The sequence below is a fragment of the Eumetopias jubatus genome, unplaced genomic scaffold (genome assembly GCF_037043125.1).
Source record: "Eumetopias jubatus isolate StellerSeaLion01/CBP00866 unplaced genomic scaffold, mEumJub1_p1.0 scaffold_15, whole genome shotgun sequence".
NCBI lineage: Eukaryota > Metazoa > Chordata > Mammalia > Carnivora > Otariidae > Eumetopias > Eumetopias jubatus.
In genome coordinates, this window is record NW_028274821.1 from 82,234,110 (window position 1) to 82,259,327 (window position 25,218).

The window sequence follows — 25,218 nt, forward strand, 5'->3', positions numbered from 1 at the left end:
TGATGACAGAGAAGAAATGGATATGTTTCTTGAAACATAAAACCTACCAGGACTAAATCATGATGAAACAGAATTTCTGAGCAGACCAAGTACTCGTAAGGAGATTGAATCAGTCATCAACATCCTCCCAACAAACAAAACTCTAGGGCCAGATGGCTTTACTGGTGAATTCTACCAAACATGTAAAGAATTTGTACCAATAATTGTTTTAAATGTGAATGGTTTAAATATGTCAATTAAAAGACAGAGATTGTTAGAGTAGATAAAAAACAAAACCCAACTCTATAATGTTTACAAGAAACCCCCTTTGAACATAAAGACATAGATAAAAAGTGAAGGGATAGAGAAAGATATGTCACTAACCAAAGAAAGTTGGAGCAGGTAAATTAATTTCAGATAAAGCAGGCTGCAGAACAAAGAAAATTATCAGGGAAAAAGGTGGGCATTACATGATGATAAAGGGGTCAATTCTCCAAGAAGTCATAATGATCCTTAAAATGTATGTAGCTAAAAACAGAGTGTCAAAATATGTGAGGTAAAACAGATAGAATTGCAAGGAAAAATAGATAAATCTACTATTAAATTGGAGATTTTAACACCTCTCTCTCAGTAATTGACAGATCCAGCAGGCAGAAAATTGGTAAGGATATAGTTGGATTGAACAGCACCATCAATCAACTGGATCTAATTGACATGTAAAAAATACTTCATCTTACAAGAGTAGAATACACATTCTTTTCAGTTCACACGGAACATTCACCAAAGTAGACTACATTCTGGCCCATAAAACACCTTGACGAATATAAAAGAATAGAAATCATGCAAAGTATGCTCTCAGACCACAATGGCATTAAACTGAAGATTAGTAACAGAAAGATAGCTGGAAAGTCCCTAAATATTTGAAGATAAACTAGCACATGTCTAAACAACATATGGTTCAAAAAGGAAGTATCAAGAGAAATTTTAAAATATTTTGAACTAAATGAAAATGAAAATAGAACTTACTGAATTCTGTAGGATGCAGTGAAAGCAGTGTTTAGAGGGAAATTTATAGTGTTGAATGCATATATTAGAGAAGATGAAAGATCTAGAATCAATCATCTAAGCTTCCACCTTAGGAAACTAGAAAAAGAAGAGCAAGTTAAACCCAAAGTAAGCAGATGAGAAGGAATAATAAAAATTAGAGCACAAATCAATGAAATTAAAACAGGAAATTAATAGAGAAAATCGATTAAACCGAAATTTAGTTCTGTGAAAAGATCAATGAAATTGATAAACCTCTAGCCAGGCTAACCAAGAAAAAAAGGAATAGATTACTAGACTACTAATTGGTAATTAACAATTACTAATATCAGAAATGAAAGAGGGATAATCACTACTGATCCAATGGACATTAAAAGGATAATAAAGGAGGGGCGCCCAGGTAGCTCAGTCAGTTAAGTGTCCAGCTCTTGATTTCAGCTCAGGTCAGGATCTCAGGGTTGTAAGATTGAACCCTGTGTTGGGCTCTGTGTGTGCTGCACTGGGTGTGGAGCCTGCTTAAAATTCTCTTTCTCTCTCTCTCCCTCCCTCTCTAAAAAAAAAAAAAAAAAAAGGATAATAAAGGAATATTATTAATAACTCTCTGCCTACAAATTTGGTAACTTAGATGAAGTGGACCAGTTCACCAATTCCTTGAGAGACACAATCTACCATAACTCACACAAAGAGAAACAGATAATCTAAATAGGATTAAATCTATTAAAGAAATTGAATCAATAATTAATAACCTTTCAAAAAAGAAAGCAGTAGGCCCTAATGGTTTCACTGAATTCTACCAAACATTTAAGAAAGAAATTATACCAATTCTCTATAATCTCTTCCAGAATATAAAAGCAGAGGGAACATGTCCTAACTCATTTTATGAGACCAGCATTAACCTGATAACAGATAATGGCATTATTAGAAAGGAAAACTATAGAACAATAGTTCTCATGAACATGGATGCAAAAATCCTCAACAAAATTTAATAATGTATAAAAAGAATTGCACACCATTACCAACAGGATTTATTCCAGGTATGCAAGGCTGCTTCAATACTCAATAATCAATTAATGTAATCTATTACATCAATAAACTAAAGAAGAAAAATCATATGATCATATTGATAGATGCAGGGAAAACATTTGACAAAATCAAATACCCATTAATGTTAAAAAAACACAACACCCTCTAAACAAATTTTGTTCACTTGATAAAGAATATCTATTAAAAAAAAAAAACCCACAGCTAACATCATACTTAATGGAGAGAAACTAGATGCTTTTCCCCTAAGATTGAGAACAAGGCAAGGATGTTCCCTCTCACCACTCCCTTTCAGCATTGTACTGGGAGTCTTGGTTAATACAGTAAGACAAGAAAAGAAAAAGTATATAAAGTCAACACATTCCAAATTGAAATCCCAACAAGTTATTTTGTGGATATCTAAGTGAATCTAAAATTTATATGGGGGGGCACCTGGGTGGCTCATTTGGTTAAGTGTCCCACTCTTGATTTGGGCTCAGGTCATATCTCATGGTCCTGGAATCAAGTCGAGTTAGGCTCCCCGCTCAGTGGAGAGTCTGCTTCTCCCTCGCCCTCTGCCCCTAACCGCACCCCACCCCCCGGCTCATGCTTTCTCTCTCTCTCAAATAAATAAATAAAATCTTGAATAAAAAACAACAACATGGTATTAGCAAAAGAACATACAAATTGATCAATGGAACAGAATAGAGAGTCCAGAAATAGACTCACACAAATGTAATCAACTAATCTTTGACAAAGGAGCAATGGCCATTCAACGGAAAAAAAAACTAGTCATTTCAACAAATGGTGCTGGAATATTTGGACATCCATATCCACCCCCTCCAAAAAAATCCTGACACAGACTTTATACCTTTCACAAAAATTAACTCAAAATAAATCATAGACCTAAATGTAAAATACACAACTATAAAACTTCTAGAAGATAACATAGGAGAAAATCTAGGGGGCCTTGGATTTGGTTATGCATTTTGAGATACAACACCAAAAGCAAGATCCATGAAAGCAAAAAAAAAAAAACAACAAAAAAAAACACGACGTTAGGCTTTAATAAAATTAAGAACGGCTCTGTGAAAACACTGTTATGAAAATGAAAAGATAAGCCACATGCTGGGAGAAAACCCTTCCAAAAGACATATTTGATAAAGGACTTGTATCTAAAATATACAAAGAACTCTTAAAACTCAACAATATGGAAGAAAGCAACCCAATGGCCCAATTAAAATACAGGCAAATAATCCGGTCAAGAAATGGGCAGAAGACACAAACAGACATTTTTCCAAAGAAGACATCCGAATGGCCAACAGACACATGAAAAAGTGCTCAACATCGCTCGGCATCAGGGAAATCCAAATCAAAACCTCAATGAGATATCACCTCACACCCGTCAGAATGGCTAACATTAACAAGTCAGGAAAAGACAGATATTGGCGAGGATGCAGAGAAAGGGAAACCCTCCTACACTGTTGGTGGGAATGCAAGCTGATGCAACCCCTCTGGAAAACAGTATGGAGGTTCCTCAAAAAGTTGAAAATAGAGCTACCCTACGATCCAGCAATTGCACTTCTGGGTATTTACCCCAAAGATACAAATGTAGGGATCCGGAGGGGTACGTGTACCCCAATGTTTATAGCAGCAATGTCCACAATAGCCAAACTGTGGAAAGAGCCAAGATGTCCATTGACAGATGAATGGATAAAGAAGATGTGGTATATATACACAATGGAATATTATGCAGCCATCAAAAAACCCGAAATCTTGCCATTTGCAGCAACGTGGATGGAACTGGAGGGTGTTATGCTGAGTGAAATAAGTCAATCAGAGAAAGACAAGTATCATATGATCTCACAGATATGAGGAATTCTTAATCTCAGGAAACAAACTGAGGGTTGCTGGAGTGGTGGGGGGTGGGAGGGAGGGGGTGGCTGGGTGATAGACATTGGGGAGGGTGTGTGCTATGGTGAGCGCTGTGAATTGTGTAAGACTGATGAATCACAGACCTGTACCTCTGAAACAAATATTACATTATATGTTTTTAAAAAAAAAGATAGTAGGAAGGGAAAAAAGGAAGGGGGGGAAATCGGAGGGGGAGATGAACCATGAGAGACTATGGACTCTGAGAAACAAACAGGGTTCTAGAGGGGAGGCGGATGGGGGGATGGGTTAGCCTGGTGATGGGTATTAAGGAGGGCACGTACTGCATGGAGCACTGGGTGTTATACACAAACAATGAATCATGGAACACTACATCAAAAATGTAGTTTTTGTAATGTAATGTTTGTTTTGTAACATAATGATGTAATGTATGGTGATTAACATAACATAATAAAATTAAATTAAATTAAAAAAAATAAAATACAGGAAAAGATTTGAATGGACATCTCACCAAAGAAGATATATAGATAGCAAATAAGCAAATGGAAAGACACTCAATATCTTATGTCTTTAGGGGAATGCAAATGAAAACAATGAAATACCACTACCCTCCTATTACAATGGCGAAATCCAAAACCTGACAATACTAAATGCTAACAAAGAAGTCTGATTCATTGCTGGTGGAAACGTGAAAGGGTACAGCCACTTTGAAAGACAGTTTGGCAGTTTCTTACAAAGCTAAACATGGTCTTACTATATGAGTGAGCAATCACATTCCTAGGTATTTGCCCAACTGTGTTGAAAACGTATGTCCACATAAAGCCTGCACACAAATGTTTATAATAGCTTTATTCGTAATTGCCAAAATTTGGAAGCAACCAAGATATTCTTCAATAGGTGAATGGATTGACAAGCTGTGGTATAACCATTCAGTGGACTATTACTCAGAAATATAAAGAACTGAGCAATCGAGTCACAAAAAGACACGGAAGTTCCTTAAATGCATATTGCTAAGTGAAAGAAGCCAGTCTGAAAAGGCAGCCATGGTATAATTCCAACCATGTGACATTCAGGAAAAGGCAAAGCTATGGAGACAGTAAAAAGGTTGCCAGGGGTTCAGGGTGAGGGAGGATGAATAGATGGGGCACCGGGGATTTTTAGGGCAGTGAGAATATTCTGTATGGTCCTATAATGTTGGGGAAATTACATTATGCACTTGTCAAAACACATAGAATGCACAACACAGCATCAACTTTAATGTAAACTATGGACTTTAATAATATATTAATATTTATTTGCTAACAAATATACAGTCATACAAAATATTATAGTGGACAATGTCGGGGGATATATGGGAATTTTCAGTACTATCTGCTCAATTTTTCTGTAAATTTTTCGTACTAGCTGGGCACCACTGGAGGTGGCCCCTAACCCGGCTAGTCTTCATTTCCTCAACTCTAAGCAGCAGGGCTGTGGGGAGCTTCCCTACCATATTTGTGACAGTAAAGTATATGTGAACATTTATAGGACTCTCCCCTGGCAGGAGGGGGAGCAGATGGGGGATGCCTGGGGGAGGAGTCCCCTAGATCTGTCTGTCATGGCCAACGTCTCCCTGAGCTAAGACTAGGGACCAAACACAGCTCTGCCCAACCCTTAGGGATGCCTTGGTCCCTGAATCAGGTTCTTGGGCCTGGGGACATTTGGGGATCGGCAGGCTCCTTCCATCTGCACGTGGTTGTGACTGTTGTCACTTCCCAGGCAGCACAAGGTGGAGGCTCAGGACAGGGTTCCTGCTCTGCCCCCCGAATCCCTCTTTACCCAAGCTTCAGTTTCCTCCTCCAAGAATGGGTTCATGGGACTACGACCCAGCTCACCAGGAGTCTGAGCGTTCAGTGAACAAGTGAACTGGGAGAGTCCTTTGTAATCTGCAAAGTGCACACGAACATCAGGAACCAGGACAGTGCTTCAAACCAACCAACCAACCAGCCAACCCACCCACCCACCAATAAACCAACAAGGGCTGTTTGAATCAGGCATGTACTTCCTCACTTAAGTCCTTACAACAACCCAAGGTAGATGTCATCAGCCCCGTTTTAAAGGAAACTGAGGCTCCCAGAGCTGAAGTGCCCCCTCAAAGAGCTGCCAGCTGGGGGGGGGGGCGGGGTGCCGGGATTGGACTGTAGTCCACGTGACTCGGCTGCTCCCACTTTCCCGACAACCTCCGTCCTGCTACGGCTGTGCCTGCAAGATCCACAGTGGTAAGCACCAGGCACAAGTAAGGGCGGGGGGGCTGCATACAATGTCATTCCGCTTTTCCCTTTTTGTGACTTTTGGGTGTAGGGGGGTCAGGCCAGCTAAATGGACAGAGATTCTGTTCCCTTCACCCTGGAGGTGACAACGGAGAGGATGATGAACAGGTGCCCACGACACAGCGGCTCCTGGCGCCCCTCACGAAGGGGAGAAGTGATTCCAGAACACGCAGCCTACGAGGTGGCAGGCCCTCGAGCGTCAGTCGGAGGGCGAGGGTGAGCTGGTATTACTGTCGGCTCACTTGCCTTTATTAAGGATAATTCAGAGGCCGACTATTTTGTAAGCGTGTAGGGCACACGTCCAGAGAAGCCCATCTGACTTCGAGATAATTTCAAGGCTGAAGAATGTCGCTTGTGCCAGACATGTCGCAAGAGGCGCTGCATGAAACCTGCCGAGTTATCGGCGGCCTCCCATATCTCAGAGGGAGGGGGCCGTCCATGTATATGTATAAGTGAGGCTTTGCTAAACATTCCAAGTAAAAATACTTTTAAATATTTCAGTACATCGTTAACCAAATACATTTTAGTTGGGGCTCATTCCAGCTGATGAAAGTATAGGAGGCAGATGATTTGCATAAGTCGACTGAGGAAATTTGGTGAGAGACAGTCATAAGACTCAGACACCCACAGGCGCCGTGGATCGTCAGGGTCTGATCCTAGCTCACTTGACACGTTTGCAGAGCACCTACTCTGTGCCGGGCACAGCACTCGGCTTCACAGAAGTTAGTCTAGCTTAAGGGGCAGATGTCACACTCACTCCACAGCATTTAATTGGCTGGTCCTGGAGCGCCGGGCATGAGCAGGTGCAGGGAAGCATTTCCTGAGAGAGGGGTGCAGCAAGAGCCCCACATGCAATTGCAGCAGCGGCAGCCCCTTCCAGAGCCATGCCTATGGCAGCCCCAGCTCTGAGCACCTCGTGTGCTCTATCTCACTTCGTCCAGGGCACTGTTTTTATGAGCTGGTCACCATTATTATCTCCACTTTGCAGAGGATGGACATGAGGCTCCGAGGGAGTTATGTAACTTGCAGAGGTGACACCGCTAGCAAGTTACGGAGCCCGGATTCGGGTTCGAGGCCAGGTTTGCTGGATCCCAGAGCCTGTGGCTTTGGTTATACTGCCAGTCAAACTAAGGCAGTCCCAGGAAGGGGGCCCATGTAGCTCAGGCATTTGTCAGGCAGCAGAAGAAATGCAGGATGTATCAGGCATTAAAGGATGCCACTCGTAGATTTCCCTCTGCAAGCAAGGTGTGTGTACGTGTGCTTGCTTGAATGGGTGGACGGGGGTGGTGGGAAAGACTCTTCAATCCATGTTTTCTTGCTTTGCAATCAAGTTTCCATTGATTACTGGGAGGGACTCCAGATGTCCGTTGTGTGTTAGATGGACAAGATGTCCAGGTGCTGGGCTCAAATGTTCCCTTGCCAGCGAAATGTTTGCCTCTCATAGATGATGCAGTAATACTACCTTTTATTGCCTAATCTTGATGCTGTCCTCGTCTCTAGCACAGAGAAGTGAAATTTCCACTCTGGGAAGAGTTGAGAGCAAAGTCTCAATGATAAGAAGGCGCTCGTGAGTGCAATTTACATGAAATGACTGCATCTTCACTGACAAATTTGTTCCTTCATTTGATTCTGGGCAACAACAGGGCTACCAGACCTCAGTTTTGCTGAGAAGACCCACATTTAGATTTCTGTTCTGCTAGAAATTCTGGAATTGCAAATTGAAATCTTTATGTATGTATGTATGTATGTATTTATTTTAGTGCCGATTACACTGGCCGGCCCGGGAGAGTGAGATTGCATTTTACTAAATTCCATCAAGCTCCTAAGTAGTCGTTGACATTCCAACAGAGAGGAAGCACAAGACTATCTAGGGACTGATGAGCACAGGATCCAGATGAGGGTTCTGTGGGTGGAAAGAGGCGGGGAATGGGCTGGTGTTGGGGGAGAGCCACGTGCTGGATGTGGGTTATTGTTAAGTCCTAGCTTTTGTTTTGGGTGGTGAGTCCTGGATGCTTATTACATTATTAAAAATTACTAATTTAAAAAGCTGACTAAATAAAAGCAGGTTATGCATGGACCTAGGATGGAAGGCTCTCATGAACCAAGGATTATGGTTAATCCAATTCTATGCACTTGAGCTCCGGGAAAAAAAAACCAAAACATCGAAAACAAGGCTGTTTAAAAGGATGGTCTGAGTGGCGCCTGGGTGGCTCAGTCGTTAAGCATCTGCCTTCGGCTCAGGTCATGATCTCACGGTCCGGACAGCCTGCTTCTCCCTCTCCCACTCCCCCTGCTGTGTTCCCTCTCTCGCTGTGTCTCTCTCTGTCAAATAAATAAAATCTTAAAAAATAAATAAATAAATAAATAAATAAATAAAAGGATGGTCTGAGATTTAGATTTCATGATGTGCATTCTTTTTTTTTAAATACTAGTTTTGATTTTTTCTTTCTCACTAATCTTTCTGAACACCATTTTTCTTCTTCCATTTCAATAGTAGGGTCTCCCCATGCAGGTTACATAAAGGGTTCATTAAGGTCTCAGATATCAGGAATCGGGTTAACCCCTTTGGTGGGTGCCGAAGTCTCACGAGGGCAAGAAGGGCGGTCTGGGCTCGCTTCCAGAAAGAAGACCTTGCCCGAGCAGTTGGACACAGCTGGTGCTGGGTGTGGGGTGATGCTCTTAGCCAAACGGGCTGGTGTTTTCTGCCAGATGTTACGGAGAGAGAAGGGAGACTCTGTTGGTGAGACCAGCTCTACTATAAGTCATGGCTCTCACACTCAGAACACCCTATTTTGGGGAGGCAGGACAGTTTTTTATTGCTATTTGTCTGCTCATCAAACATTCACTGGGCACTGAGCATGACGCTGTCGCACGCTCTCGGCCCCGTGCTAGCCTTCAGCGGTACAGAACTCGTAGAGAGTGCCTTTTCTGGGTTGTACACCATGCTAAGGCTTTGTATATGTTCTTTTTCTTATCTTCACAGCACCCCCACTTTGTTGCTTCCCTGACTGGGGCTCTGGCCGCACCCTATGACAACTGTCAACTGCGTGTCCTTTTCATTTGTGTGGCGGGAGACACTGGGTGTAATGAAAAGGCAAAGGACTCTGAATGCAGACTGCCTTTGGTTCAAATCCCAGGGTCCCCACTGACATACTTGGCACACCTGTTTAAATTCACCTCTTGAAGCCTCGGGCTTCTCATCTGTCAAATGGGAGAAAAACTCTTATCTCACAGGGCTATGTGGGATAATTCATAATAAGCATTTTGTCTTTCTGTCACATAGTAAATGTTCAGTAAATGGTCTCTATTACTTTTTTTTCTCAAGAGTGGGATCTGTAGGGCACGTTCTGCGTGGAGCACTGGGTGTTTTGCCCAAACAATGAATCATGGAACACTACATCAAAAACTAATAATGTAATGTATGGTGATTAACATAACAATAAAAAAATTTAAAAGAAAAACAAACAAACAAAAAAGAGTGGGATCTGTAAATAATTTATATTCCCAGCAGCCCAACACCTGCTAACATGTTCATTGTCTGTTTGGTGAATGAGCACCCTTTGAGAATGAGAACCCAGTTATACCACTCTTCTGACCCACTTTCTAGTCAGCCCCGCGGCAGCTCCAGGACAGGTGCAGCTGCCCCCTCGGACCTGGCTTCCACACCTCTGGCCAGGACTTAGTTGTAACGGAGGACAGGAGAATCCTTTGGCTCAGGACCATGGAGGGAAGGAAGGAGGACTCTCTGGTCTTTCTGCTGACACTTGCCCAAAGGTAGAACGACCACTCAACAACAAATGTCTTCTTGTGCTATTCCGGAGCTTCGAATGCTCCTAAGAATGTGGCTGACTTCAGAAGCTCCTTCTCCTCAAGAATCAGGGTGTCAGACCAGCCTTCTCCGGAAGCAAGGACTGGGCCCCAGCTTTGCCAGCAGCCAGACAGCAGTGACCCCTGAGACTGTGGGCACAGACAGGCTTCTCATCCCCGGCTGTAATGCCCAGTCCCCACTATCTGTACCCCCCCCCCCCGCCCCCGAGGCTGTGATTTCCTTTCAGGAGCCACGGAAACAGGAGTTAAAGCTCTGAAGATGACGTCAGGGGAGACAGGAGCTCACGCCGGCAACTAACCTCCCACTCCAGTTCCATCTTCCCAGAGGCCCTGCGCTCTACGAGTTGACTTTTCACCTCCCTGCCTCACGAGCCCCGCCCCCTCCCCAGTCATTCAGATGAACACCACCGCTTGGGGGGGCCCTGGATGGGGGACAGCATCCTGGGCCAGGAGGCAGGAGGCTTGACTTCAAATGGGGGCTCTGCTACTCACTGGCTGTGGGATTTTAGACAAGTCACTTGCTCTTGGAACCTCAGGATGCTCATCTGTAAAATGGGATACAATTACCCACCTTGGAGGTCTGGTGTGGGAACTGCAAGGAGATAATGCACATGGGAGGGAATCTCGAAATCACAGTCACTGCTAAGGATTCATTACCGAGGCATGGCAACAGGCCTGGGAGATCCCAGCCCCAGATTCGCCTGTCAGTAGATGCTAAAAATAAGTATTATTCTCATCTCTTTAGCTTGGTCAGCAGAACGGAGAGATCCTGGCAGACCCCAGAAAACCTCACCCGAGCCTGTGCTGTGGACAGCCCCTGTGGATTCCGCTTACAGAGAGCAATTTAAGAGGCAAACAAAACATGAAAAGCTATTCAGAATTAACAATGGGCCAGATGGTAATGCTAGTTTGAAGCAATAAAACATGATAAATAGCTTCCTGCTGCTACTCCTGATCAATTTCAATATTTAATAATTCCACTGCCACCCCCACCCCCTCTTCTGGCCCCCTCCACAGGATCCTGCGGTGACTCCCTGCGTTCAACTCACAGAGCAAACACTTCTTCACTTTGTGAAGGCGTCAGCAAAAAGCACCCCGCTCAACTGTCATGTGAGCGCTCTCCGTCCTCGGGATGGTCATTAATCTGCCTGATTCTGAAGACGCTCCATCTCAAGCCTCTCCTGGTTGCCAGGGAAGGCTGTGAGGGCGCTCCACCCACCGAGACACGGTGGAACTCACCTTGTTGATTCAGTGCCTACTGGTATTCCCTGAGTTTTGCTTTTGAATTCAAGAAAGGAGAGCAGTAGGGAGCTTGGTGGTCATCCTACTCTGGGACCAACTGGTAGGATCAAGCAGCCCAGAAGGGAAACAGTGGGGGTGGACCATGCCCACCACCTATGCTGTTGAGCCTCAGCCTCCTCTCTGCAATGGAGGCGATTCTACCTCCTTCCAGAATTCCGGCCAGGGCTGTGCACATGAAACACCCAGCAGAGTGCTTACGCAAAGGACTCGCCCAACCACTGGCAGCCGGTAGCATCATTATTAAAAGGTGATGATCTCTGCGGTCAAAAGCTGTAGCCCATGGGATGTGGCAGGGAGCAACCCACGCTCACACAGACCCACCCCCGGAATTCTCCCCAAGCAGCGCCCACTAATAAGATGAGCTGCTTTGTACCGCCAGCAAGGGCTGCACCTTCCTATCCATGGACACCGAGACCGCCGAGCACCCCTGGCGGGCAGAGACTGTTGGCCCCATTTACGGAAGAGGAAGTAGAGACAGGAGGCAGAATGGTCTTCCAAGCTTACACGGGGAGAAAATGGCACAGTCAATTGTAATCTGGCTCTCCCAAAATCTGATTTCTTGTCCTTTCCGCCAAACCACAGGAGAAAGCTGCTCCCTGAGGTGCCCCCTCCGCCCAGCGTCCCTTTTGCATGGAGGCAGCCCAGGGGAGGGAAGCCTGGGTGCCTGGTCACCCGAGCTGCAACTTACCATCTGTGAAATGCAAACACTGATACTTAGTGCACTGGTTCATGGGGACATTTAATGAAGGACTATGCATGGAAGCACGGTGTAATTTTATGATGAGCTATACAAATGTCAGGTATGGTTATTATGCCTTTTTGGAAAAACACACTGTGCGAGGAAGAAGATCAGAAACACAGTCACCCCAAGGTGGATCCTTCTAACGGAATCCTTCACCCTCCCTTGATCTAGAGGATCAAGAGCAAACTCTTTTATGTGGATTCAAGGCCTCGATGGCTCTTGCAACCCCATCTCTGCCCCTTCTCCCTTCCCTTCCTGCTCCAGCCCCTCCAAGCTTCTTGGGGTTATCTAAGCCTTCCACATGTGTCCATATCTCGGCCAGATCACACCTGCCGGAGGGGTCCATGCTGCCCTGTTCACTGGCTGACCCCACTCACCCTTCTCCAAGAAGTCTTCCTTGGGTCTCCCTCGACAGGAGCTCCTCCGCTGGGCTCCCAATAACCCCTCAGCACCCCTCCCCAAGCCAGCGCTGGGCTCTCCTCTGCCTCCCTGCTCTACAGAGAGTGAGAGCCAAGTGCTACTCGTTCCCATCTGTCCAGGGCCTGGCCCAGCACACACTAGTACAAGTGTGCTGAGAGATGAACACGTGAACGGCCTTAAGCAGAAACAAGAGATTCTAATGGTGGAACTCGAATTTGGGGGGGTGGGGCACAGCCTTGGTAGTGGAATTCAGGATAGTGCCCCTGGATTCAAATTCAGCTCAACCCTTCCAGCAATGTCTAGAGCTGACAGGATAACCTCCTCTTTCCCCAACCTTGACCCTGAACAAGAAGGAGCCAAAAGGGTGCCGCCCACCCATCTGGACTCCCACTAGACATGGTGGAGGCCAGGAATCAGGTACCTACCTGAGTCCCGCTGGTCCAGGGTCATGGAGTTCCACCTCCTTGTGATGTCAATATAGAGGATGTCCACAGCCGCCATGGACAAGCTGCTGCTGCTGAGCTTGCAGTTCCTGCCAAAGACGAGAGGGGACATATTACTGCTAGATGGAGCATGCCCTCTTCTGGTTTGCCTCCACGTCTTTGCCAGGGCTGGGTCCCCTGCCTGGAAGGCCCTCCGTTCCCATAGCTGGAACTAGTGATGGGCATACGGCAGGGGCAGTGGGAGAGAAGGCTGAAAATGTAAGTTAAGGTTAGATCATGGTGGGTTTCTGTCATTTGGTCAATTCTAAAGGGCTGTAAAGAGCAAGGACTTGAGCATGGCATGTCTCGTGTTGAATCTGGCACTGCCACTTCGAAGCTGATGGCCCTGGTGAATCCATGTCCCCTTCCTGAGCCTCAGGCTCCTCCCTTATAAAGCAGTCACTGTGTTTTGGCCTGTTCTAACACCTACCAATGGAGGTCTCTGCCTGCTCTGAGGGGGAAATGAGAATCCCATGTTTCAGAAATACACCCTATGCATGTCTTCACCTCCACATCCATTAGTCTCTAGGAGGAGAAAGAAAAGCTGGACCTGGGTGCTCTGCTCTCTTAACAGTGTCCGTCGGCTGACGATGGCACACTCAGGGGACCCCATGATCGGTCCCAACGGACCCAACCGATGTCACTGGTTGAGACAGAAATATTGCTGCTATCCAGAAGTGATTCCCCGCTGGAATGCTCACCAGATGAGTCCCTGGGCCCAAACCTACAGACAGGGGCTTGAGGCTTCCGCATTTCTCGCATCTAAATCTGTCCCCCGAGATTTCACATGGGCCCCGAACAGCCACGGTGAGCCCGAGACTCCCAGCGCAGATGAGCGCCCCTGGCCCACACCCCTTTGCATGGGCTGAGGCACACTGCTGCGGGACCCCTCCACGCTGACTTTTGGGGAGTCATCTGGAAATGGCAGGGGCAGGGACGGGCTGGCCTCAGAGTTTCAGAGGTTCCCCTGGTTTATTTCCTCCGGTGCAGAGAGGCCAAGATAACCAGGTTTTCAGCCCCACATCAGCTCCCTGTTTGAGCACAGAGGCGTGTTTGCAATCCTCCTCCTCCCCTCTTGGTTTTGTTTCATTTTGTTTCTTGTGTTTTTTTGTGTTTTTTGGGTCTGGAGATGTGGGGAGGCAGTCTGGCACACTGAAAAGAACGTGATTTGGGCATCAGACAGACTAGGATTGAAATGCTGGCTCTGCTGCTTTTTCTAGCTCTGCGGCTGTGAGCGTTTTCTCAAACCTTCAGTGCCTTTATTTGCTGATACCTAAGAAGAAGAGAAGAACACCCGCCCACGTGGCGGGGGTGAAGATGAGATGAGGCAGTGCATGCCAAGGACCCAGCATGGTGCCTGGCACCCAGGGGGCCCACAGTTGTCGGTTCTCCTCCCGATCTCTCACCCCTTTCCCATTTCCTCTTCCAGAGCTAGAAAGTGGGAACTTCAGAGGCTGCTTGGGGCTGAACTTTCAGCAAGTGGCCCTGTCCATTCTGGAGAAATGGCGCTCGCCAGTCAGACTGTCTGGGTACGAGAGCCCGGGCTCTCTGTCCAGACTAAAGGTAGCCCTTGGCTTGTCCAGATGCACCACCTTCCTGAACAGGGTCGTGCTGGGAAGCAAGTCCCAACACAGGCTCGATTTGCCCTGGGAATCTTGAAGCTAGACCTCTGGGCCCTCTGTCTGTTTGGCTGAACTACATTCAATGCTGCTTTCAACTCTCCAAACGTGCCCTCATCCACTGCCCCAGCTAATGATAAAGTGGCTCTTTGATTTCCCATTTGTCATCAGCCCTTGTGTGAATAGTTCCCTTAGGAACCCGACAGGAGAGGGGTCGATAGGCAAGCAGGATTCGGGCACCCCGAAACCCCTCTCCAAACCCATGCACACCCCTGCCAGTGGTGGCTGGGAGTGTGCCCAGCGTGGTGCCCAGATGAGACTGGTGTTCTTTACATGCCAGTGCACCTGCTTGCTCCCTCCCTCCCTCTTCCTTCCTGTCTTCCCCACTAGTATTTCTCAGGCCATCAGTTCACATCCTGCTCCCTCCTGGGCTCCTGCTCCATATGTCAATCACAAGTCACCGGTGGCGGACTTCAAACGCATCAGCGCACAGTTATTGAGCCCCGGTAACAACATGTCAACGGACGGAGAGCTTTTCACGTCACGTGCCACCCAGATGGCTATCTCTATTGGGTTCCACTGCAGACAATGCTCCAGCTTCTCCCAAGGTGTGCCGACAACCTGCACTGCTCATTTTCAAAGCTTCATTAGGAAGGGCCACCGTGTCCCCCTAATTATGATATCGGTGTCCTCTGGACTACCTGCTCCCCCACAGGACAGGAGCTCTGCCCGGCTTGCTCTGTGGGCTGATGGAGTATAAAAAGGGAAACCAAACTGACCACTGGTATATAGTTATTTTTTTCTGACAGGTAGAAAATAGAAGTGTCAAACCTTTAGCAGGAGCCGTAATTTACCAAAGAGAATTCTCTGTTTATCCCTGTTCCAAGGTAACTCATCCTCCCTAGGGATGCCTGCAAACACAGTTGGTTGCTCCATCTGGTGCCCAAACAGGGGAAAGGGGGATCCATGCTGGCTGCAGGAGACAGGAAACACCTTAAAAGAATTTTGATTCTGTAGGTATTTCTTGGGCACCCATCCATAGGCGAGGCCCTTTCCTGTCCATGGGCTCTCTGGATCTTTATAACCATCCTGTGATGGAAGTATTCTTAATCCCATTTCAGTGACAGGTAAGCTGAGACTTAAGAAAAGGAACATGACTTGCCCAAGATCATGCAGCGGGGATTCACATCCAGTCCTTCCCTGGAGTTTTGGGGAGAAGTTGGGAGATGACCCAGCCCAGGGCCGTAGGAAGAACCCAGGACTCAAGGCAGAGTCTCAGGTGGGGCCCCATAAGGCCAGAGCCTCCAGAGAGACCTATTGGGAAGCTCTGGGATATAGGGCTGGGGGAAGTCAACCAGGGTCACTTGGGGACAGAGTCTCCTAGGTTTGTCCCTATAGTCACCAGACATTCTCAATTGACCCAAACAGGGAGGGCCTCCTTGTTTGGAGGGTCAAGACTTCAGAATGAATTTTTCATCTATCCATCCACTCAATACAGATTGTATTTTGTGTTCACTATGCATAGATGGTACTCTGAGCCCAGTGAGCGATGCAGGGCTGAATCTGTCTTGGATGCCACTCTCAGAGGGTGGAAGTGATCTCAGAGTCTGGGATAAAAATGTGAATTCTTGGTAGCTCTTAATCATTTGAACCATTTCCCCTTATGCCCTGGGATGAAATTCCTCAAATGACTAAGGAGTGGAGGGATAAATTCTTCAGTGGAAGAGAAGTCCAAGAAATATGGTAACAAGAGAAGCCAGGACAATTCTTACGCAAGGATAGGCTGGAAAGGTGTCTGAGAAAAAAGAGCTCTGAGTCAAATGCACATGAATTTGAATCTTGACTTTGCTATGTGACCTTGAACAAGTCACTGAGGTTCTTTCCTTATTTGTACAATGAGGATGAGGCTACTCACCATTCAAAGCCATTTTAAGGACTAGTTCAGTGCCTGGCACATACAAGGAAGTAGCAAATGACAGCTCCCAGCCTTCCTCCATGATGTAGAACCACTCTGAATAAATGTTTTTTGTTCTTTATTTTTTTCCCCAGAATCAAAGGAATTTGGGCACATATGATGGGAGATAATCACAAATCATTCAAGTTTATTAGGAGCCCAAGTATAGAAAGATCTGAAATTATCATCCCCATTTTCTCTCAACAACTACTGACATCTCATGGGAAATTTAGAAACAAACTTTCCCACTCTATAACATCCTATTTATACAATTTCTTTTGTGCTCATCCTTCTCTGTGAAAGAAAAGAAGCTTATTTTTCCTGGAGAATTTTCTATAAGGTGAAAGCTAACAAATGACCAATATTTGTTAATAAAAAAAACAACATAAAAAGGGGGGGGAAATGACAACTCTGGTTTATAACATATATATTTTTAAAGGCTATTGATATCCCAGGCATAGGCTCTCACACTATTGCTGGAAAGAGATCATCACAGAACAAGGGGATTTTCAAAGTCATGGAGGAGTTAATGACAGAGGGGGAGAGGAGGCCCTTTACACTTCTCTTCCAGAACATTCTAACACACCATGTTGCCTCTCAGAGCATAAAACCCCCCACAGCTACCCATTATGAAACATATTAATATCTCCCTGTGAGAAAAGGGAGTGGAAGGGGAAAAAAAGGAAAAAAGAGAAAAACCATTCTCTAATTTAAAAGGAGAGCAGGATCAGAAACCACAAAGGGCCCGAGCAGGGCTCTCCAAGTGGACTGGCCTCGCATGAAGCAGGAAGCAAATGCTCCAGGTGCAGAGAAACTGCCTCCATTTCCTCGAAATGAACCCGGTTTTGGCAAACGGTTTAATCTGCAGGCTGTGGAAATGGAAAATGCAGCACGTGCAGACTGATGTCTGATTCTGATGGAGGATACATTTGCAGAACGTGTTCTTAGTGAATTACATAGAATGCCCCCCAGATTAGTAATCCAATGGAAGGAAACTAGCAAAAATGCATTTCCCTCAAAGAAAGCTGTCAAATTGAAGAATCAGATAATTTCTATTTCTCAGAGAAAGAGAAGTCTCCACGCCCCAGGAATTATTATGACATAAAGAGAGAGAGAGACAGAGAGAAAAGAGGCGCTTAATTCATGGTAATATGTGCTACTATTATGTGCCTCCTGAGGAAACGACACGAAAAGCTGGTTTGATGAGTTAAGTCTAGACAAGGGAATGACAGTTCATTATTTCTCATTTCTTGGTAGAAAAGAAAAATAGAATGTGGCCAGACTATCATTAGCATAATTCACTCCTAAAACTGCTGATCTATGCAGAACATTATGAGAGATGGTCACTGAAAATAAATTCGGTCGGATGTTTATTTTGTTCCCTCCAGTTCTCTTTGAGGAACCGAGAGAAAGAGTGGGTCGTCCAGGTGAAAGCCAAGTTCAGCTTCTGCCGTGTTTGTGGGAGATCTGAGAGGAGTATATATCTAGCCAGCAAATATGTCTCTTGCGCAGTGCTCCAGAGAAGGGCACTTGGCTCGATTTAACATATGGCATAAATATTATTAATTCATAATGAAGGAAAATTTAAACCGAAATGGAAAGGAGAGAGAGAATGGTTGTTAGCAAGAGAAAACGCCTGCTGTTAAATTTAGCTGGCAAGACTGAACATACTTAGATAAATCTAAGCTCAGAGAATATCATCTTTTACGATTAAGTTGCTGTTGGGAATCTCTCGGTATATTTCAAAAGGAAAAATCTATTAACGGTTGTGCAACATTTTCTCCACTTCTTCCCACATCCTTAATTAGGCAGGACGTTGGCTGGGTGGGTGTGGAGGGAGGGGAGAGGGGCTCACTGTCCGAGTCCTCCTCTGGCCGCCTACTCCCCACCTGAAAACATTGTTCTCCTTGCTTGCGGTCGCCATGGTCACCATCACTTCCACGGACAGTGCTGGTGGCAGATTTGGAAGAATGCCTACAGGACCTAAGGGTCTTGAACCTCACAAAAATCTGTTTTACATGCAAATGTCCTTAATTATAGAGAAAAAAAAAAAGGATGGAAAGAATCATAAAGCCTATCACATACGGACAGATTTGTAGCGATGTTTTTGACATCATCCAGTTCCAGTCTGAGAGTGTTTTAGGAATCCCCTTTGCTAGGCCCATTCTCAATTCTGTTTCTTCTAAAATCAGGTATGAACATAGCCGTCCTCTTAGTATGTCCCTCTCCTCTCACGCCAACGCTTACACATTGGTGGTCTCTATGGGTAGTCACACTTTGACTGAACCTATATGGTGTTTAAAAATTATTTTCTGAGGGGCGCCTGGGTGGCTCAGATGGTTAAGCGTCTGCCTTCAGCTCAGGTCATGATCCCAGGGTCCTGGAATCGAGTCCCGCATCGGGCTCCCTGCTCCTTGGGAGCCTGCTTCTCCCTCTGCCTCTCTCTCGGTCTTTCATGAATAAATAAATAAAATCTTTAAAAAAATTATTTTCTGAATCACCAACATCGATAGACATATATTGGGATTCTACATAAAAATCAGCATTTCTAGCTTCTCTTGAAAAATCAAAAGCTCTGGTGATACTCCCCCAGCACAGCTTTTCCTTTAGCCAGGGCTTGTGTTCTCATCCCTGCTGTACCCTGGGCCCCCTTCCTTCCAGATCCCACCTGCTGCTTCTGCTTCCAGCCTACCCCTGGAGGCAACTGAGATTGTGATTCTTATGGTACGTTATTTTTTTCAAATCTTCACCTACCCCCATCTCTTATGTTTCAGTAGAATTTTATTAGGATTTAGAAGGAAGCATCTGACATCTCCCTTCTTCCTTCTTCCTGCCTGGAACTCGACCATGATGGCTGGATTTTGAGCAGCTATCTTGTGACTGTAAGGCAACCCTGAAGCTTGAAAAGCCCATGCTTAGGATGGATGAACAGGAAGACAGAAAGAAAGTGGGCTGTGATCACATTGTGGCGTCATTAACAAGCCCTAGGACCCCCATGCCAAACTTCTATTATATGAGGGAAAATTAATCTCACTATTTTAAACCACTTACAGATGCGTATCTATTACTACGAGTCAGATGCAATTCCCAAACAAGTCAGAAGGTATCGGGTAGTATTCTCAGGGAAATAACATGTGTCTGTTGACTTTCTTGAGAATTCCCATTGCTTAATGGAAATAATAGTCACAAGACCCCCCACTTAACAAATAGCTCCTGTCAAGTAGGCTCTGGGCCAGGTGCTTTAGGATGTATTACATCCCAACCTCGTAATAACCCTGATAGGCAGGAGAGATTATTCCCATGTTACAGACCAGGGAACGGTTTGAGATGTGGAGAACTATGAAGGATGTGACTTTAGGTGCAAAGGTCGAAATATTAAAACCAATGATGAGCGAAACAGCAGTGACATCGAATGCTGGCAGATAGTAGCTTCGAGGTGGGGGACACCCACTCCTGGCGTGTAGGTGGCTTCCTCCCCATTTTATAGGATCACTGAGACTCAGAGATGTTCCCTAACTTGCCCAGGGGTTACACACCTAGTAAGTATTGCCCCAGATACTTATTCCTGTGTCACCCCAAAGTGCCCCGGGGAGTAGAGGCAAGTGAACGAATGATCATGGGTTATAGTGTAGGCTGTGGCGAAAACACGCTTGCTTTATCTCATGTCTTATGTTCAAAATTCACGCAAATTTTGTATTGTACTCAATGATATAATCATGTTATTTTTATATTAGGACAAATACATTAAATTATTTATCAACTGAATTATTTAACTTTTCTCTCCTGAAACGGACACTTGGGACAGATGTGCCTTGTTTCTTTGCCACATACCGCTGGGAGAACATCACCCCGGCTTAAGAGACACAAGGTCTGTCTGAGTCCAAGGGACAGCAATTTCTATGTGGTTTAAGGACCTCGTTCAAGGCAGCACCACATCGTGCTTTAATGCCGTCCCAACTGTCACATTCGTTAACTCACTCAGCAAACAGAAGTGGATGGTTCCAGCCACCGGAGCAATCTGACCCCAGTCGGGGCGCTGACCCAGCAGCACAGACAAGCTCTCCCAGGAGCAGTCAAGGGCGGGGGACCAGCCAGATGTAGGGCTGCACTGCACCCTGCCGGAATCCCAGGCCAGAGGGGCTGGTCTCACTGACCTTATGAAAGTCCGGAAGCCTGTTGGCCCCAGCTTCATTGTCCCCTTGATTCCCAGGAACCGGATAAACAAATTTGCCATTCTGTCCACCAGACGCAGGTAGTTGAACTGCTTGGCATACTTGGGAAACACCTGCTTGAGGCAGATGGACGGCAGGTGGGCTTCGGGATTGCAGTTGCTGTCGGAGGCGTTGGCCGGCTCGCTGTCAGAAGGATCTCCCTTTGCGGCTAGTGGCTGCTTGAGCTGCTGAGACCTGAGGAACACAAGCAATTAGGGACACAACCAACCTGTGGAGTGGGCTTGACGGTAGGCAGAGCACCTTCCCTCACCTATTCTCCTTTCCCTACGTTCACAGCAGCCTCAGGAGCTGTGAGCATTCTCACCATTTCTATCGTGCAGACCAGAAACTTGACCTCAGAGAAGCCAGCTCCCCAAGCTCACACAGCCAGTGTGTGGGAAGGCCAGAACTCGAACCCAGGACAGAGCCAGGACCAGAAGCTTACACTTGCTCTGTTCTCCCACCCTGGATCCCAAATCTGGACATCTTCCTTTACCGCGCTCATGAGTCAAGAGAATACTCTATTACGGAGCAGCCTAGGTTTGATTTCAAACTCCTACTTGTGGGTAGTAATTGAATAATTAAGAAATATAAAAATCTCATTGAGGGCTGGCAAGAAACCAGAAGCACAGTTCAATGAACAATTTGCAAAGATACATCAGTTATCCAATTCTAGGAATAGGCATAATTACGTTTTCGGGCTTAACTATTTTCTTATTTGGAACATATGCAAAAAATATGATTATAGTGTTGTAATTCCTGAGTCTGGATATTTTATCATGAAATTACTCTGATATTCAAGAAAATTCCACAGCTGGTAACTATCACATATCCGCCTCTGGCCTGGAATATTCTTCTCACCTCCAGACCCACATATCCAAGTACCACCTGTTGCATCTTCAGGTTGGCCCCCAGCCACCCCAGACCGAAATGCCCATTTCCCTCACCCCAAATCTACATTCCCCCATCTCCTTGGACATCACCCCCACCTGCCAACTACCTAAGCAGGAAATGTCAGGATAAATGCCAGTCCTCCTCTCCCCCCTGCCTCTGCCACTGGTCCTAACTCCTCAGTATTTCTTTCTTTTTTTTTAAAGATTTTATTTATTTATTTGAGAGAGAGAGAGAGAGAGAGAATGAGAGATAGCACGAGAGGGAAGAGGGTCAGAGGGAGAAGCAGACTCCCCGCCGAGCAGGGAACCCGATGTGGGACTCAATCCCGGGACTCCAGGATCATGACCTGAGCCGAAGGCAGTCACTCAACCAACTGAGCCACCCAGGCGCCCTCCTCAGTATTTCTTGAAACCAGCTCTGCTCTCCCCTGCTGGGCCTTGTTGACTCTTTCCTAGACTATATCAACAGCCTCCGGCCTTTCCCATCCATAGACCCATAGACACTGTCACCGAGGCACCTCTTCTTTTTTTTCTTATTTTTAAAAAATCTTTTTATTATTTATTTATTTTTTAAAGATTTTTATTATTATGTTAATCACCATACATTCCATCATTAGTTCTTGATGTAGTGTTCCATGATTCATTGTTTGTGCATAACACCCAGTGCTCCACGCAGAACGTGCCCTCTTTAATACCCATCACCAGGCTAACCCATCCCCCCACCCCCCTCCCCTCTAGAACCCTCAGTTTGTTTTTCAGAGTCCATCGTCTCTCATGGTTCGTCTCCCCCTCTGACTTACTCCCCTTCATTCTTCCCCTCCTGCTATCTTCTTCTTTTTCTTTTTTCTTAACATATATTGCATTATTTGTTTCAGAAGTACAGATCTGATTCAACAGTCTTACACAATTCACAACGCTCATCATAGCACATACCCTACCCAATGTCTATCACCCAGCCACCCCATCCCTCCCACCCCCCACCACTCCAGCAACCCTCAGTTTGTTTCCTGAGATTAAGAATTCCTCATATCAGTGAGGTCATATGATACGTATCTTTCTCTGATTGACTTATTATTTATTTTTTTTAGAGAGAGAGTGAGAGAATGCAAGCGGTGGGGGGAGAGGGAGAGGGAGAGAGAGAATCCCAAGCAGACTCCACACTTAGCGCTCAACACGGAGCCTGATGCAGGGCTCGATCCCACGACCCTGATATTACAACCTGAGCTGAAGTCAAGAGTTGGACGCCCAATTGACTGAGCCACCCAGGCGCCCCTTGAGGCACCTCTTCTAAAGCAAACCTGGCTTGGCTGCCCCTTAGTACAACTCTTCACTGATTCCCGAGTGCCTACAATGAGGTTCATACTCTTCACTCTGGCACTCAAGGCCCCTCTCGATTTCTTCTCCAACCTCCTCATTTCCTATCGCTGCCCTAGACACACTATACCCTCAAAGACCTTGGGCACCCCCTGCCACCCCTCCCTGCTGCCCATTGGTCTGGTCTGGACCAGAGACTTGGTGCCCACTGGACATCCAGCTCTCTTCCACAGCTGGTGCCTCTCTCTGCCCTTGCAGCTCATCTCACTTTCCCCTCTGCTGTGCCGCCCACAGCTGGTCTAGGAACTGGTGTGACCATTTCCATCCATAACCTGCGTCCATTCCTGAGACAGAACCCTGAGCATGTTGTACTTGGTCAGTAAATACTGCCCAACCGGCGAACTCCAGGAAAATTAGAACCATGTCACCTGGTATTGAGCTCAACACCAAGGTCAATTTCTACTTTTTTCTTTATTAAATGGCCTCATCCCCTGTGTGTGCTCCCACTTCCAAGCACGCCATCAGTCACCAAGTCGGGCCATCTTGGTATCTTTGTACCTGCTTTCCTTGGCCTTTGAGGCCTTCCCCTGGCCCTGGCTGCCTGGCACATTTCTGTTCCACTTCCAGAGCCAGCTCAGATGTCTCCTTGATCATGCTGATGACTCTCTTCCAGGTCCCACTCCTGTTTCTCAGACCTGCTCCCTGGTTCCTCTGCTCAAGCGGCACTGCGTTTGTCTAGACGCCAATCCCTCCCTCACACCTCATTCAACTCTAACTCATTCAACTCTAACTCATTCAACTCCAAATCTCATTCAGCTCAATTTCAACCTGTATCATTTAGGTGCTTGGGAAATGTTTCATTGAACTTGTTGAATTGGGAGTTTGCTTTTAATGGCAAGGCAGGCCTCAAATAAAACACCAAGGTTATGATATTTTGTACACCATAAGGTCTTCTAAATGGGGAAGAGGTTTGATAGAGAAACAGCAAGCTTGACAGCCCTGCCCTAATAGTCTTCTCTTCATTCTGGGTTAAGGAGTAAGCCTGTAAGGAAGAGAACCCCCTTGTGTGAGTCAAGTCCTGTGAATTCTGTTCACAGTTCCTTTGAGGTGGGTCATGGCATGGGTTTCAAAGCAAGGACAGGCAGAGGAGAGAACCAGAGCAGCATGAAGGAAACCCTCCCCCACTTTTTACGATCCATTTATTTATTTATTTATTTGAGAGAGAGAGAGAGAGAGTCAGGGAGGGGCAGAGGGAGAGGGAGAGACAGAGACTCCCAAGCAGATTCCCCGCTGAGCGCAGAGCCTGACTACGTGGAGCTCAATCTCACAACCCTGAGATCATGACCTGAGCAGAAATCGAAGTCAGACGCTCAACTGACTGAGCCATCCAGGCACCCCAGGAAAACCCTTTGTAAAGTTCAGCCGTGTGTGGATGGTTCTGGGGAAACAAAGCCTCGCCTACCCAGGAGAGGCCTGATTCCTGGGGAGAAACACCTTTCCCGGGTGGGGTTGGGTGCGCTCTCCCTCCAGCTAAGCCGGTTGTATCATCATCTCCTTGAATTCAAGAACAGTAAATAAAATACAGGTGGTTACTTTTCAGACAAAATGAAATGTTTTCTCATGAAGGTTATAGGAAGACAGTTAAGAAAAGAGTAGCAGTGTTACTGGAGATTAGCTCTTAAATTACTGGGTAAGTGGCAATCACTGACTTTATAAGCACTCATTAAGTTTTTGTTAGAGGGAAGATTTGGAAATGTACAGTTTCCAAATCTGCTTCCAAATGTGCTCAGTGCCAATGAAGAGAGCTCAGAACTCTTCCCAATCAGTCGTCCCATCTTCATTGCCTCATCCGCTCTTCACACAGCCCTGTGAAGTGACTGTTATTTTTATGCCCCTGTTCCAGATGAAGAAACCGAGAGTCCCCGCGGTTTGCCACAGCTGAACCAGAATTATAAATCCGTCCTTCCAACCAGCTTTCCAGCTTGTCCGTTGCCACTCCATCGCTCGAAAGCATGGCATGATTCACGGGGAGGGGGTCACAGAATCCAAAGTACTGTTATTTACATTGTGGGTTTTTTAAAATATTTTATTTATTTATTTGACACACAGAGAGAGAGAACACAAGCAGGGGGAATGGGAGAGGGAGAAGCAGACTCCCAGCTGAGCAGGGAGCCCGATGCAGGGCTCGATCCCAGGACCCTGGGATCA

The 25,218-nt window shown here is 46.0% G+C and overlaps 1 protein-coding gene across 2 annotated transcripts in view; it reads right to left on the reverse strand.

The window, feature by feature from the left end:
• Positions 1-25,218, reverse strand: part of TTLL11 (tubulin tyrosine ligase like 11) — a 222,178-nt gene that overhangs the window by 18,229 nt on the left and 178,731 nt on the right. For both annotated transcript variants that reach the window (XM_028107889.2, XM_088019260.1), the window contains 2 exons: positions 20,747-20,998; positions 12,963-13,069 (listed from right to left, as the gene is read on the reverse strand). In XM_028107889.2, coding sequence (XP_027963690.2) covers positions 12,963-13,069; positions 20,747-20,998 — 359 coding nt within the window. The remainder of the gene's footprint in view (positions 1-12,962; positions 13,070-20,746; positions 20,999-25,218) is intronic.